The 14,960-nt window shown below is 54.1% G+C and overlaps 5 protein-coding genes across 5 annotated transcripts; 3 read left to right on the forward strand and 2 right to left on the reverse strand.

The window, feature by feature from the left end:
• Positions 1-357: 357 nt before the first annotated feature.
• Positions 358-1,273, forward strand: MYCGRDRAFT_47531 (uncharacterized protein; the record flags this gene model as incomplete). The annotated part of the gene is made up of 2 exons (XM_003849447.1): positions 358-952; positions 1,029-1,273. 2 exons carry the CDS (start codon positions 358-360, stop codon positions 1,271-1,273), a joined length of 840 nt encoding a protein of 279 aa, XP_003849495.1.
• Positions 1,274-2,893: 1,620 nt separating this feature from the next.
• MYCGRDRAFT_95893 (uncharacterized protein) lies at positions 2,894-6,174 on the forward strand (the record flags this gene model as incomplete). Its single annotated transcript, XM_003849448.1, has 5 exons — positions 2,894-4,009; positions 4,338-4,425; positions 4,718-5,019; positions 5,077-5,229; positions 5,341-6,174. 5 exons carry the CDS (start codon positions 2,894-2,896, stop codon positions 6,172-6,174), a joined length of 2,493 nt encoding a protein of 830 aa, XP_003849496.1.
• Positions 6,175-7,521: 1,347 nt separating this feature from the next.
• Positions 7,522-9,167, forward strand: MYCGRDRAFT_47943 (uncharacterized protein; the record flags this gene model as incomplete). The annotated part of the gene is made up of 4 exons (XM_003849449.1): positions 7,522-7,619; positions 7,713-8,030; positions 8,084-8,255; positions 8,310-9,167. The coding sequence occupies 4 exons, from the start codon at positions 7,522-7,524 to the stop codon at positions 9,165-9,167; spliced, it is 1,446 nt and encodes a 481-aa protein (XP_003849497.1).
• Positions 9,168-9,596: 429 nt separating this feature from the next.
• Positions 9,597-10,838, reverse strand: MYCGRDRAFT_110851 (uncharacterized protein; the record flags this gene model as incomplete). The annotated part of the gene is made up of 2 exons (XM_003849573.1): positions 9,597-10,044; positions 10,112-10,838. The coding sequence occupies 2 exons, from the start codon at positions 10,558-10,560 to the stop codon at positions 9,597-9,599; spliced, it is 897 nt and encodes a 298-aa protein (XP_003849621.1).
• Positions 10,839-12,422: 1,584 nt separating this feature from the next.
• On the reverse strand, positions 12,423-14,918 carry MYCGRDRAFT_20590 (uncharacterized protein; the record flags this gene model as incomplete). Its single annotated transcript, XM_003849572.1, has 2 exons — positions 12,423-13,381; positions 13,556-14,918. Coding segments are annotated over 2 exons (2,322 nt in total), but the record flags the coding sequence as incomplete, so codon positions are not given.
• Between the last annotated feature and the right edge of the window lie 42 nt (positions 14,919-14,960).

Genomic DNA, 14,960 nt, shown 5'->3' on the forward strand with positions numbered 1-14,960 from the left:
ATATGTGCTTTTCTCTTTGAACAAGGGCGCATATAAGCTTATTTCACAAGCGCATCGATGGGTGCACAAAAGAGTTCATCCGGACAGCTTCTAGCGCGATCGTGGGAGAGCTTCATCGATGACGCGGTATCGTTGGAAACGAATTCGGAACGCATGAGCTCACCATTACAAGCACATCTAGGAATCCAATCCCATCTCCACGACCTGTTCAGATCACTTCACACTTCACACTTCACACTTCACAATCCACACTCCAATCAAGTCTACACCAGCATTCCCTCACCACCAGCAACCATAGCGTCCCTCCGCCCCACCCTCCGCCTCGGCCAACTAACCCACCACCTCCACCTCCGCACCATGGCCTCAACATCCAGCCCCTCCGTCCCTCAAGAGGCCCCGTGGAAGAAGACGTTCTTGGACCACATCTCCCAAATGGACTCCCCCGAATTCGTCTTCTCCTCCCTCCACCAAGCCCCCGACAAATCCAATAGCCCCACGCCCTACCTCCCCCGCGCCCGTTTCTGCATCTACCGCGGCATGTGGGCCCAACTCCCCGAAAACAAACACAACACCGCGCCGATGAACGAGCGAATCTTCGAGTCGGAAATGCCGACTTTCACGACGGATGTGCGGATGCAGAAGACGTTTGAACTGTTCAACTCATCGGCGGGACATGCGGATAGTACGAAGTTGACGCAGGGATCTGGCGGAGGGGGGCCTTGTGAGGCGGTGTGGTGGGTCAAAGGGGAGACGATGGTGCAGTGGAGGATCAAGGGAGTGGCGTATATTGTGGGGCCGGATATTGAGAGCGATGAGGAGAGTAGTGGGGTGAGGACGGTGAAGAGTGAGTTGGGGGAGAGGATGAGGGTTGTCAAGGAGGAGGGTAGGGAGGGGTGGGGGTGGGGGAGGGAGGTGACGGCTTGTTTTGGGAATATTTCGCCGGGGATGAGGGGTGAGTCTTGCGATTGAGAACTTGAAGCATTGAGGATGTGAAAAAACGTTAGGCTAACGTGTGTGTTGTGCTGTAGGCTCGTTTGCGAACCCACCGCCTGGCAAACCTGTCGATCAATCCTACGACGACCAGAAGTTGAAGTTGGGACAGAAGGTCGAGGACTTGGAAGATCCCGTCGCAAGAGAGAATTTCCGCGTGGTGGTCATCAAGCCGGAAGTCGTGGAGAGTGTCGATCAAAAGGATCCTGCGACGAACCGACGACATGTGTGGACTTTTGACAAGGCTACAGGTGGATGGGAGCACCAGGAGTGCTGGCCATAGAGGAGATGTGCATTCCATCGGGGGGGTGATTGAGATGGACGTGGACGACCGGACCGCCCGATGTGCACTGCAGCTGTTCACGGGCACGGTGCAATGCCTGGACGCCTGGTTGACGGAGCGTGTCGTCGTACAGATGGTGGCAGGAAATGTAACGTCGGCAGCTGAGCGCAGATGACAGTTGAGATAGATGCAACATAACCAGCATGCATTGCATGCCAACACATCGACTCGACTGCGACAGTTCATGCACCGTGCTGTAGCAGCAGTGCATGAGACGTCTAGAACTATCTCAGCACCAGATCTTGCATAACATAGCTTTCCCGCATTCTGGCAGAGAGCGCAACCACCACCAGAAGCAGTAATACACACAAACCCCTCCACCCCATCAAGAAGATGCAGATCCCCAATGCAGCTTGCGAAAGAAGTTGGCCATCAATCCTGTCATGCGTCTCATGAATAAACACCCATGTCCGTCCACAGCTGCATGTCACTTGCGTGGATCTAATGCATTGTATGCATGCAAGGCAATGGCTGTGAAGCCCATTCGCTGGTTTTGATTTTCGTGCCGCATGTGCCCAATCATTTGATCCTGCAAATCTGTAGTGCTGTCTGTGCGGACGTTCTGTGCGTCGATGTGGAAGAGATGTTTGGTAGGCAATTGTGGTTCTGCTGCAACGCTGCGATGTACTGTAGTTTGGGATTTTTGACATGCCTGATCTGGAAGTCGCAGAGGTTGCATTCGGATCACGGCAAGGGCTTGTCCTTAGATGGCCGTTTTAGCGCTCACACCTCTGCGAATGCCGCCTGGCGGTGCCGATGTACTTTTGTAGTTCTAGTTCAGCCTCGGTGATGGAATTGCTCTCAGGCTGATCAGATCACCCGTCACTTTTGAAGAAGATTCTGCATCTCCAACAATGGGCATAATCCCTCGCCAACTCGCAAGAGAGTGTCAATATCCATGTTTGACCACTACAAAGCGGAAACATCAGCCTCATCTATTCGACACACCCATCATCTCTCCTCCCCCAGTCCAAGTATTTGTCAAAAGCACAATGCCACAAGGCGAAAAGAGTAGCACAGCAGCAAAAAAAGCGGGACCCGCAATCCCGCAGCGCCTTTCGTCACGGGGAAAGACGCAACGCTGAACCTTGATGCTGATTATTGATGGAGCGATGAGCAACCCCCAGCAAATTCGTCAAACGAGCCGACCATACACAGCTCGTTCGTCACTCTTTGAGATCCGTCCTTTTGGCCCCTCCGGACTTCCGCCTTCGAGCACTCTCGCTGCTCGTCGTGGGATTGGCTGCCCGGTGCTGTCTGCCTGGTTGTCCATCATCGTGAGCTGCCGGTGCCGTCGTCTGCCCTGCCGAGACCCTTCCCGTCCGTCCGCCTTGCTACTCTCTTCTTTGACACTTCATCACCTCTCTGCCTCTTCTAATGTTCTCGTGATTTACTGCGATTTACTGCGACTGTTTCTGGACTGTCTGTATAGCGAATGTTGCCTGCACCTGCGACTACCGATCAATAGACGACTCACCGCCAGATTATACCGGCTTTGTACCGACCGCCGGCTTTTCACCGCACCAGAGGCGGATCTGGATTCCAACTCGACACTCCGACATGGCGGACGATGCTCTGAGCTGCTTTCAATCTCTACTGGACACCGTGCCGACATGGCTCGCAGAATTGCAAGAGATATTGAAGGGCGCGGCGGAGAAGCAAGAGGAGATACTGTTTGCCAATAAGCCGTCGGATGCTGGCGTCACTGCGAAGTGCACACCCTCCAAGACATCGTCTTTGAAGTCGAGGAGATCTACAGATGCTGTGGAGGACAACACAGCAGTCACTTCGAATCCTATCCGACCGGCTCTGCGGCACCTGACACAATCAGACGCCCTACGCTTATCGCAACGGAAACGAAAGACGGCTTCCATCATCTCTGGCGAGTCCGGCCCTTCACGATTCCGCACGAAATACGCTGCTGTCGTTTACTACGACGGCGACACACAAAAACGCTTCGAGACATTGGTACGGGCAATCGGCAGCTCTCGAAATGCGATCCGAAAGGGCAAAATGAGCGCCAAGGTCGACGGTCTATCACGGTCCTCGTCCACGTGCAGTGAATCAAGCAAGAGCGACGAAGAAGACCTCAGCACTCCTTTGGGCAAGACGGGTTACAGACCCAGTCGACCGTCCGGTTTCCCTGCTTTCAGTCGCATCACCAACGACACGCAGGCTTTCGACCAAGTCGACGGAAGATTGGAGAAGGCACAGGCTTCGTGCGAACGGGCTGCTCATCAGGTGTTGAGGGAGGGCGATTGTACGCCGGAGGTATCTCAAGCGAGAGATCACTTCACCGAAGCTTTGCGTATGGCTAAGGAGGAAATTCCCGCGCTGGAAAGGAAGGCGAAGAAGTCGGCTGAGAGGCGACGTCGGAGCGAGGAACGGAGGAGGGTGGAGGAAGAGGTGGAGGAGCAGAAGAGGGCAAATGATCTGGCGGTGAAGAGGATTGTTGAGGCGAGTTCGGGGAATCAAACTGCACCTGCACCTACTCTGGCACCGGAACCGGCTCTGATCTCTGCCCGCTTTGCGAACGACGAGGTGCAGCTCGAAGTGGACGATCTGGAAGTGGACTCGGACTCGGAAGGCTCGGATGGGGAGGAGTTCAATATCACCAGTCTGCCGTCTTTTGGAAAGTTCTCTGCGATGCGGAATGCGAGGCTGGGATCTCCTGTTGTGCGGCTTTGATGAATCGATTCGGTCTTTTTGCGGTTTTGGATTTTGCGGGCAAGCGTAAGACAGTGCGTTCGAGCGGCAGCCATTGTGTTTTTCTTTGATTGGGATTTCAGCGAGGAGTCTTGGGTGTTTATGATTGAACAGTGAACAGCACGCAAGCGAGGGGTTGAGCATGTGGAAAAGCGATGCGAGTAAGGACAGGTTGATTGGATGGAACGGTACAGCGGTTGAAAAGGACGGGGCTATGGGTCAGTGAATGTCTTTCATATCTTGGGTCCAGCTACTAGTCTACGTAACGGAGGGGAATGAAGCTTGCTTTTGATTGTAGCCGTCTTTCACTGATGTCGCGGCGGTTCACCCGTCACGGCGTGATTTGGAGCAGTACCCTACGTTCGTGGGACATCACAGCGGCGTCGGTAAGTCAGCAAGAGGAGTTCCAGACGGTTCATGAGCAGGTGCAAGACAGTGAAACCTCGCTGCTCGGGGCCGGCTGGGCACTGCGACTGCAACGCGGAGCACTTTCCTTCCTGCCTCTGTCTGAACACGCTCAACACACGTCCGCCTGGAACTTTGTTTGAACCTCACTTCACTTCACTTCACTTCACGCGCACAATGTCACTTCTCATCGGCAACATCAACGACATTCCTCCATCACTTCTACACTTCACCGACACCGACACACTCGCCGGCGACATCTCTACCGGCCAGCCTGTCCACTTCACTTCCTCTCCGTCGTTTCCGTCTCACTGCCCACAACCATCACCATGGCTCGCTCGAAAGCACTCAAGCCATCACAAATCACCGTCGAGATCTCCTCCGATGAAGAGGAACCACGGCTTCGCGGTCCACTTCGTGGCCTGAACCCACAGAAGAACATGCTGCCTCCTGCGGCAACGCCAGCGTCTACTATCGAGACGCCACAGAGCGATGCTGGTGGCGAGAAACATCTCACACGCGGAAGCAGACACGGTCGATCAGACGTCAGCTATAACATGAAGTATCACCCTATGGTCAGTGCAAGCAACAGGATGGCTTTCACCCACTTCACCTTGTGCTGACCCACCCAGGACGTTGTCACACGACCCAACTCCAAGGCTGTCCGAGAGAGGTCTGGATCCGCACTCGCCCGCGATGACGATGACGATGAAGAGAGCGATCTCTCCTTGCCCGGCGAAACGGACGAAGAGGAGGAAGAATCATCGTCATCCGATGATGAACAGGTACGCCGCCCGCGCCAGCGAGTCGCACTCACTCCTCGGACGCCAGATCCGAATGCTGTAAGGTATTCATCCAGAGCTGAGGCGAGGAAGCCTGTGCTGTACAATACGAAGTGCCACCCCCAGGACTATTGCATCGATGGGTACAAGCACAAAGCTATCTTACCGACTCCAGCGGATGATGAGGATGATCGGCCCCGACCTTCACAGAAGCGCAAGCGTGCACAGTCTCCCGTCGAAGTGTACTCGGACGATGATGCCGAAGTCGATGAAAGCATTCCAGCTCGTGGTCCACCTCGAAAGGCTCTCAAGAGCATTCAGAATAACAACCAGCGCTCAAAGGGCAAGAAGAAGCACCGTGCGACCAAGTCGACCGTCATGAACGAGAGCGACCATGAGGAGAGTCACAAGTCAGCCGGAGATGGACATGTCGATTTGATGACATTGATCGGTGATGTACTATCAGAGAATTCGGCTGATGGCGGCCAGCCTGAGGACACATTGCAGAAAATCCCGGCGTGGATCGAGGACAAGTTTGCGTTTGAGCACAGAGAGGACCCGAACGCTACGCTCACTAAAGACATGGCCAAGAACATGTTGCTGGATTATGCTCAGTCTCACTATGGAGTGCCGATCATCATTAGGAAGCCGTACCTCAACCAGACGTGTGGACCACAGCGGGACGAGAGCACTACCTCCTCAAGAACCATTGCTGAAGACTCTGCGAAGGAGACGCCGGCCGGTACGCTGGTAGAAGGAAGTAAGCCGGAAGCACCGCCGCCAGCCTCGACAGATAACCATGACGTGGAACATGCTTCGCAATTTGAAGAGCAGATGGCCATTACGGATCTGCCTCCGTCGTCGTGGTCTTCACTCCGTCCGGCCGAGAGCGATCCAGATCTCCTGTCGACTGCAGAGCCTTCTCCTCAACAAAGCAGCGAGCTGTAGGCTTGGAGCCGCAGCCAGTCCCATTCTGCCTGTACTTTCAGCCGGGCGTGATGAAGGAGAGAAGGCAAGCGAGATTCCGGTGTCCACGGCGCCATGGCATCGGTTGAATAATGTCCATTCCAAATGTATCGATATGCCGAGAGAAGTGTGTGTCGTGTGAGAGAATATTCCATAGCTAACTGTCTGTATGAATCACGAACTGTCATCTTCACTTCTCCTCTTCTTGACTACCTTGGCAGTCGCGTGGACTGTGGGTCGCAACGGACAGTAGTGAGGATGAAGCAGCAGGAGGATTCCATCACGTGGAGACCGTCCAGTTGGGAACTCCGGTGCACTGCATGATCGCTTATGTCTTGATGGCCCCTCTCAACAGTGCGTTGTATCATCAGCCGCATCCCTCTGCGAGCGCTGCGAGCAACTTCAGGACTTGCCAAAGCTACTTCCTGCAACCGGCAATTGATCTTGAACCACACTCCGAACTCCCTCCTTCAAGCCATTGAGGGGTAACCTCGCTTGCAGGCGTCTTGCTCCTTCTAACAAAGACATCCAAGACCGCGGCCAAGACACGCAGCCTCATCCATCTTGCACAACTGCTTCCTTCAACGAAGCCCAGCCGCCATGCCTTGAGCCTTACGGATCCAGACAGACATCACCCGGACGAAAGGCAGCTCTTACACACCCAGCATCTGTACATTCCCACCTCCGCTCGTCCATAATCTTGGAACAATCTTGAAGAAGACACTCCCGTTTCCCGCCAAGTCTGCCAAGACGCATAACCCATGCTGGGCAATCCTCCCACGTGAACGCCACGCAGACTCCACTCCACAACAAAGCCCGCCAGCCCATGGGGAAGCGAGAGGGAACCCAGTGGGGACCCCAGTCTTTCTCTCTTTGACAGCCTACAGGCTGATACGCGCTTCGGCGAGCGGATCCCCAGTACAACCGGATTGCCCGACCATTGAGGCTGCAGCTGCTTGCTTGGCGGGCCTGCAGTCCACACGCTCCGCGCTTCGCCGCTTGGATCGTGTGAGATTACGGGCCTACGGGCCTACGGCGCGATTCGGTAGATGGGTCCATGGATTGCGCTTGGGAGGATTGCTCGTGCTGATAAAGAGTGGTCGGTTCCGCCCTGCTTGCGCCACGGGGCTTTGTTCTTTCTTTCCCTCGTGACCTATCTTGTTTTCTTCCTCTACCTCTCTTTCCTGCATTTCTATCGTGTCTAGTTCTACTTTCTGCATACAGACGAGATTAGACAAGATGGAGAAAGATCCAAAGACTGGCGAGCTCCGGCTCGAAAAGACGGGTAGCAATTCCGATGAGAGCTTGAAGCAGGTTCGCACTCAGGCGATGCAGAATGAGCTGGATGCGATTGAGGACCCGGATCCGAATGCCACGCCTGAGGAGAGAGCGGCTTTGGATAAGAAGTTGATGAGGAAGGTTGATTTGTGAGTTTACGAAGGATCTTGCTCCCTCTTGAATCCTACCTCTTTTCGACTTGCCTGGGCGAAGTACTGACCATCCGACTCTTTCCCTTCTAGATGGCTAATCCCCTGGCTCTGTTTACTCTACCTGCTCTCATTCCTCGACCGCACGAACATCGGCAATGCCAGAGCCGCAGGCCTCGAAGCGGACATTGGCATGACTGGAACGCATGACTACAACCACTCGCTCACCATCTTCTTCATCTCCTACGCCTTGGCCGAGCCCGTGACCAATGTACTGCTCAAGAGACTCACGCCGAGGATCTTCTTCACCGGCATTATCATCTCTTGGGGTGCCATTATGACGCTGATGGGTCTGGTGGAGAATTTCTCTGGTCTTCTGGCGGCGCGGTTTTTCCTTGGGTTGGCTGAAGCGTGAGTGATGCCTAGGGCGAACGGCATTGAGAATGTTGCTAACTTCTATTCAGCGGCCTCTTTCCTGGAGTCAACTACTACCTCTCCTGCTGGTACAAGCGATCCGAGCTGGGTATTCGTGCTGCAACTTTCTTCTCTGCAGCAGCATTAGCCGGCTCGTTCGGTGGCCTTCTAGCCGCCGCCATCGCACAGATGGACGGCATCGCTGGTCTCGACGGCTGGGCAGTAAGTCTACTCACTCCATCACACAATAGAATACAAGCTGACAACCTGGCTTAGTGGATCTTCATCATCGAAGGCCTCATCACCGTCTTCGTCGGCTGCTTCTGCTGGTGGATGGTCTTCGACTGGCCCGAGACCGCTGGCTTCCTCACTCCCGCAGAGAGACTCCGCTGCCGTCGCCGTCTGGTCGAGGACAACCAGTCTTCTGCCGCTGAACACTACGATAAACGCCATATCTATGCTGCTCTTAAGGATTGGAAGACCTGGGGATTCGCTGTTATCTACATGGGTTGTTTGTGCCCGCTCTATGCTTTCAGCTTGTTTTTGCCCACTATCCTTCAGGGGATGGGCCACGCCGGCACTCGCCTCCAGCTCCTTTCCGTCCCACCATACGCCGTCGCCGCCACTTTGACCATCATCATCGGATACCTCGGAGATCGCCTCCGACAACGTGCTCTGCTCAACATGGGCGTCGCATGTCTCGGAATCATCGGCTTCCTCATGCTTCTTATCAGCGGAAACCCAACTATCCAATACGTTGGAGTCTTCTTCGGAGCGGCAGGAATCTACCCGACCATCCCGAACACTTTGACCTGGGTATCGAACAACATCGAAGGAGTCTACAAGCGTGGTGTGATTATTGGAATCGTCGTTGGTTGGGGAAACCTGAACGGCGTTGTCAGTTCCAACATCTACCTCAAGGAGGATAAGCCGCGGTACTTTACCGGCCACGGCATCGTTCTGGCTTACCTGGTCGTGTGTCTCCTGGGCGGAACGATTTTCATGTATACTGGATTGCGGATGGAGAACGCTAGGCGGTTGTCTGGAAAGCGCGACCATATGCATGATGGCTTGACGGAGGAGGAGAAGTGGGTCGCTGGAGACAATAGGCCGGACTTCATCTACAGCATGTGAACGGCCATCTAGGCGGTTGGACGATCTTGGCATAGATGAAGATGTGGCCCATGCTGGAGTACATAGACGAAGATGAATGATCGATATGAACAGACACAATACTGAATCAGTGTGACCTACCTTGGGCTCGTTCGAAATGTCGTTCTGTCCAAGCTTTGGTTTGGCACACCTTCCACGAGGCGCTAGTATCGCTGGCGTAAAGCTGCTGCGTTCAATGGACTTCGTCCAGATCCCAGCACAAGTATTGGCCTGGCCGAACGCCCGCAGTCTTGACAGCCGGATACGACCACGAAACGGTAGCGTAGGAACACAAAATAGGAACACAAAAGAACGTCATTCAGACAAACTACATACCGGTTGACATTCTGTTTCATCCTCTGCTCAAGTGCTCATCATCCTATCCCAATCACTCCGCGCTACAGCTCTCAATCACTCCACAAACACCCCACTATCCCCGTCCGTCTCCCGCTTCTTCGGCTCTCTAACCATAATATCCAACTCCACCGCCTCCCTCTCCCTCTGCAAATACACCTTCTTCACAACCTCAAACCCCATCCTCCCATAAATCCTCTGATTCACCTCCTTCGAGCTTTCCAAATAACACGCCCTGCCCTCTCGATCCGCCACATCGGTGACATAATCAATCACCTTCCTCGCGTAGCCTTTACCGCGTCCGGAAGCGCGAGTGCCAATGTAGACGAGGTACCAGCTCGAGTCGTCCCGGTCGCCGAGGACTTGGGCTTTGGTGCTGTTGAGGAGGGGCAGGAATTCGTCGAAGAATCGCTTGCGGCCTTCGGCGCTGAGTTGGTAGTTGAGGCGCCACATGCCGCTGCGGAGGATGGTGAGGTAGTCGTCCATGTTTTGGCCGGGTGGCATCCTGAGGTGGAAGAGAGTTAGTGATCCATGGTGCTGGCGGTATCGACAATGACTGAGATATGACATACCAAAGTGCGACGCAATCATAGTTTGGTCCAGCACTGAGTACCAGACCCTTCAAGATATGCGCATAGGTGATGTACTCCATTATCTTGACATGCAGTTCCCAACGCTGCTGTTCGGACCAGTCCTTTCGGTCTGGCGTATGAGTGAAGTACATGCTCGAATGGTCGTCCTTGAAGGCTTCGGCCAGAGACATAGCAGCGCCCTTATAATCGGCCAAAGTCAGGACACGCACTCCATCCGCATTGCTGCTACCGCTAGGAGTCTTGAGGTTGTCATTCCTGGCTGTATCGCCACTCTTCGCAGCAACGACTTTCGCAGCCGCTGACGAGCGAGTGGTGACTCGAATCTCCGTAGCAATACTGCTCACGGCCGCCTTCCCTGCGTCGTGAGAGATAGCTGCAGCGGAAATGGTATGGACCTTGTCATGCTTCGGCTTCACGACATTGTCCATGATTGCGGATTGGAGTCGGGATACAGCGGTTTATTCGGTTTACTCAGCGGGATGAATGTGCGGCCTGACTTCTTGGAGATGGGTTCGAAAGACGACATCAACGAATTTGGGTTTCCCATGCGGTATCCGGGGGGTTTCTGGCGGGTAGAGGCGGAGGAGCAGCTGACTTGAAGCTCCAAGATAAGAGATATATAGATCGCACGTAGAGAGAAGAGGAGAAGTTCTGAGCTGTAATATCTGTTCTTCGAGCAGTGAAGACGTGTGCACGCAGAGGACGAGATTGCTGTGGTGTGGAGAGTAAGAAGGGAAGAGGAGCGGGAGAGATAGAGAGATCCTGAAGTACCTACTCTCGGGTCGTGATCCGAAGCAAGGTGAGGTCGTATCGGTCGACACAGAGGGACCACCAACCCCACACTAGGTATCGCCAGCTACAGCCCTGCAGCGTGCTAAGCATGTGGCCATTTGGTCCGGCCAGGTCCGCAGGAGATAGCGGCACGCCTGGATTGGAGCAAAGGCGGGTCATCGTCGGGTATCCAAGTACACTCCCTCGTCGTATCTTGATGCCCGTGATGTCTTGTCCAGTCCAAACGGCCTGTCTTGCTCGTCGACTTCTTCCAGTGTGTACGATAAGCGCGGGAAAGGCGTGTGTCGTTCCGGCAGCTGACGAAGGTCGACGCAATCGGCTGGAACTTCCCGAAGAGGCATGGCGCGGTTCATGAGGAGTCCAGGTGACCACTCATCCTTCGTGACTCTCCGCGACCTCTTTCGATGTGATCCTTGGCTGGTGCCGAGAGCAGAGGGCATTCGCGTCACGCTTTGGAAGCCAATCGAGCAACAGCGTTGTTGATGTGAATCATGCGATAGGTGCGGCAGGCTGGGAGCAGAGCCGTGGTTTCAACATGTATAGGAGCATGACGATGTCGTCTGCTGTGAGGACTTGCGTGGTAGTCATCATGAAGAAGTGATGATCATAGCAGATTGAGCAAAAGGGCGCAGCAGAAGCAGTCTGATGGAGGTGAAGTCGTCTTATAGATCCAAGCTGCCAGTTGAGGCATTTTGTGCAGTAACGTGACCGCATTTTTGAGCGAATTTCGTGCTCCAGCGGACAACGACACACAGATCTGGCAATGCTATATCTTGTGCAGGAACTTGACCTTAGATGGCGAGAGATCAGCCACGACATGATCAACCGCACATTCAAGACGTGCCTCCAAATCCAATACCCTTCAAGGCTCTGGAAGCCATGCCCTTCTTCTTCTCCTCCTTCCCCTCTTTAGGGTCTTTCGTCTTGAGCTTGATGTTTTGCGCGCCACCTATAGTACCATCGTCAGTCATGTCCTTGTATTCTAGGGAATTTGTTGGAAGAACTCACCTCGTCCGTAAACCCTCACCTCACTCTGCGGCTTGATCTTCTCCCGCCTCCCTCGTTGAGTTGTCGATGTCTCGGTCTCAGCACTCTTCACACTCCTCTCATCCGGTCTCAGTGGCTCCGTCTTGTTGAATACAAACGTCGTACCACTTGACCTCTCGGTACCATTATCCTTACTCACTGACGGCGCAGCCTTTTGCGTATACTGCGACGTGGAACGATACGGCGACGGCTCGCTTTTCGGCATGGACCTCGGCGGAGACACAGGAATTCCGCGATCTTGTTGAGTATAGTGGTAGCGAAGCGAAGATGGATCGCTGGTGCTGGCCTCCGGGAACGTGTCCGAGAGTGTGCCGACTTCACTGGTGAGGTCGTATTCGCTTTCAATGATGCCTCCGCGAGGGTAGGCGCTGCTCATTGAGTGCATGTCCATATTGCTGAGGCCATGGACGCTGCCGTTCCGGGATAGATCGTTGCGGATGGAGCCGGCTGATTGGCTCTGCAGAGATTGATAGTCGAGCTCGAGGTCGGTGTGCCGTTCGAGGAGGCGGGTGTGCGCTTTCTTCAACGCAACGAGTCTACCTTGTGCTTCGGCAAGGGCTTGCTGGAGAGCGAGATACGCCGGGGAACTCGCGGCAACTGATTCGGAGCTGACCTCCCGTGGCGACATCACGGAACTGGGCCGGCTGGCCTGGACCTCCAACTCTGTGACTCTGTCTGCGTAGACTCGTTTTGCCCTTTCGCGATCGATTTCTTGTCGTTCCAACTTCATCTGGAGCGTGTCCTTCTCGCTCTTCAAGATGTCCACTTCTCGTTTCGCCTGCTCAAACTCAAACTCCTTGTACTCCATCTCACGCACCCTTGTACGGGCTTCTTGTAACTGCGACTGAAGCTGCTCCAATTGACCCAATTCTCGCTGGATCATTTCAAGCTTGTGAGATTTGTTCAGCTCGCGCGCCTCCGCGGCGGAGAGTAGGTCTCGGTAGTGCTTCATCTCAATGCGTAGTCTACGAAGCTCGTCTGCATCGGCAGCCCAAATCTCCTGCTCCCTCTTCATCTTGTTGAATCGCTCAGTCATATGACTCTCAAGATTGCTCGCTTGCTTCCGGGTGAGATTGCTATCCTTGATCGTCGCCTCGCGCGCATTACGAACCTGTTCCAGTTGCTGCTTTAGCGCTCGATTTGCGTTGATCAGATTGAGAGTCTCGGCTTCCACGGTCGCATCTTTGATGTTCTTGCGCATCAGCTGACCAATGTGCTGCGAATATTGAGACTTGTGCCATCGTTCGAAGTTGAGATCGTTCTTGAGCAGTGTAAGCTCTCTCTGGAGATAAGAGAGATTGGTAGAGGGATTGGCCGGCTTTTCAGATGCCGCATAAAGACTACCAAGACTTGCAGTGGGCATCGGAAAGTCATCAAGCATCGACGAATGTCGTGATTTGTCCGTGTCAACTTTGCTTCTCGGCCGCAGTAGCTCTACATGTTCATGCTTGGGTCCGAGGATAGGGCTTTCTGGGTCCATGGTCGTGACGCCAGATACGGGAGAGTATGGCTCCCTCGAGCTACTGCCAGCTGCAGAACGCAGACTTGCGGGACGCGAGATCGAGCCGTTGACATTGGACGAACCAGTTGCGAGAGTAGGTAATTCGGGCAGCTTACAAGCTGGTGGTGGCCCTGGACCGATGTATGATGGTCTTGGATTGGTAGCGAGACTGTGACATTCAGCTACGACATCTGCGGCGTCCATCTTCGGCCACTTTGGATCGATCAACTCTTCTTCCATTGTCATGTTGTAAAAGTTGGGATGAAGCAGATGCACCTGCCGGAATTGATCGCTTCTGCTTCTGATCACAGCTTGATCCAGATCAAATTCGTCGGCGCCTGGGAATTCGACATTCTTGAGATACCGGCGAGGTTTGCGGATGTAGCTCATGAAGTGTAAGGGATACAATCCGTACAGGTATGTATAGTAAGTCATCAGCTCCGGTGTCGTTGCTTGAATCTCTCCTTCGCTCGGTCGAGCCTTTTCCCAATTGGCATCGATCCCAACATCTCCGTTGTCCCTATCCGGTGAGGAGTCATCCTCCATCGGGTAGCGACTATCGGTAACCAGATTCTTTTGCGACGTCGAACTCAGGGCAGAGAATCGTTCCCAGCATAGCAATCTGCTGTATATGAGAAACAGTCGTGAAAGTCGAGAGCCCAATGAACCGGGAATATGTGGCAACAACATGATCAGACATGTGATTGCGACTGACAGAATCGTCGTAGAGGTGTCATTCATCAAGCACTTCAGCAAGTGATCGACCAAAGGCGTATGGATGACCGTGTATAGGTGCGGCGCTTGGTGTCGCAGAAACGAGCTGAGAAGTGTCAGGCCTTGGAGACGAGTGTCCGCTTTCTGAATTAGATCGTCGAGATGGTGGAACAAATGCTTCGGCATCTTCTTCCCAAAGGTCACCAACACGGTCTCGACTTGCTGTGCGACTTGCGCATTCTCCGGTGCGACGAACCCGTCGTCTTCGGCCACGCCTCTTGTGCGAGCAAGATACACCCTCAGTAGATCGCCGCATATCTCCTGCGAGGTCCTCGCACATACTTGTGCGTTCTCCTCCGCCTCGTCGTAGATCAACAAACTGGCCACAAAACCCTGCGCATCTTCCTCCGCTTGCTTGTTGAAGGAGGTCCCTGTCAAGACTGGCTTCGCGGCATCATAATACCACTCCAGTAGATCCTCGTCCGTAACAATAGCCAATCTCAGCTCTTTCAACGCTCCAATGAATGCACCGTATTTCTGCGAATTCCCGCTCACGTATCTCTCCCAGAACTGCCTGAGCTCCTGATTCGCCCCTGCGGTCTCGTCATGTGCGATTCGTCCCGCGTGTTCATCGATGAAGGATTGCAGCATGCGCCGGCTCTCGGAAGGCAGTGACAGCGGAGTTTTCGGTCCGGAGAAGTGAACGGACAACGCCTTGGTGGCATCTTTGAGGGACCTGTTCAAGTTGACGATGTCTTTAGCCAGCGCACATCG

The sequence above is a fragment of the Zymoseptoria tritici genome, chromosome 9 (genome assembly GCF_000219625.1).
Source record: "Zymoseptoria tritici IPO323 chromosome 9, whole genome shotgun sequence".
Lineage (NCBI taxonomy): Eukaryota > Fungi > Ascomycota > Dothideomycetes > Mycosphaerellales > Mycosphaerellaceae > Zymoseptoria > Zymoseptoria tritici.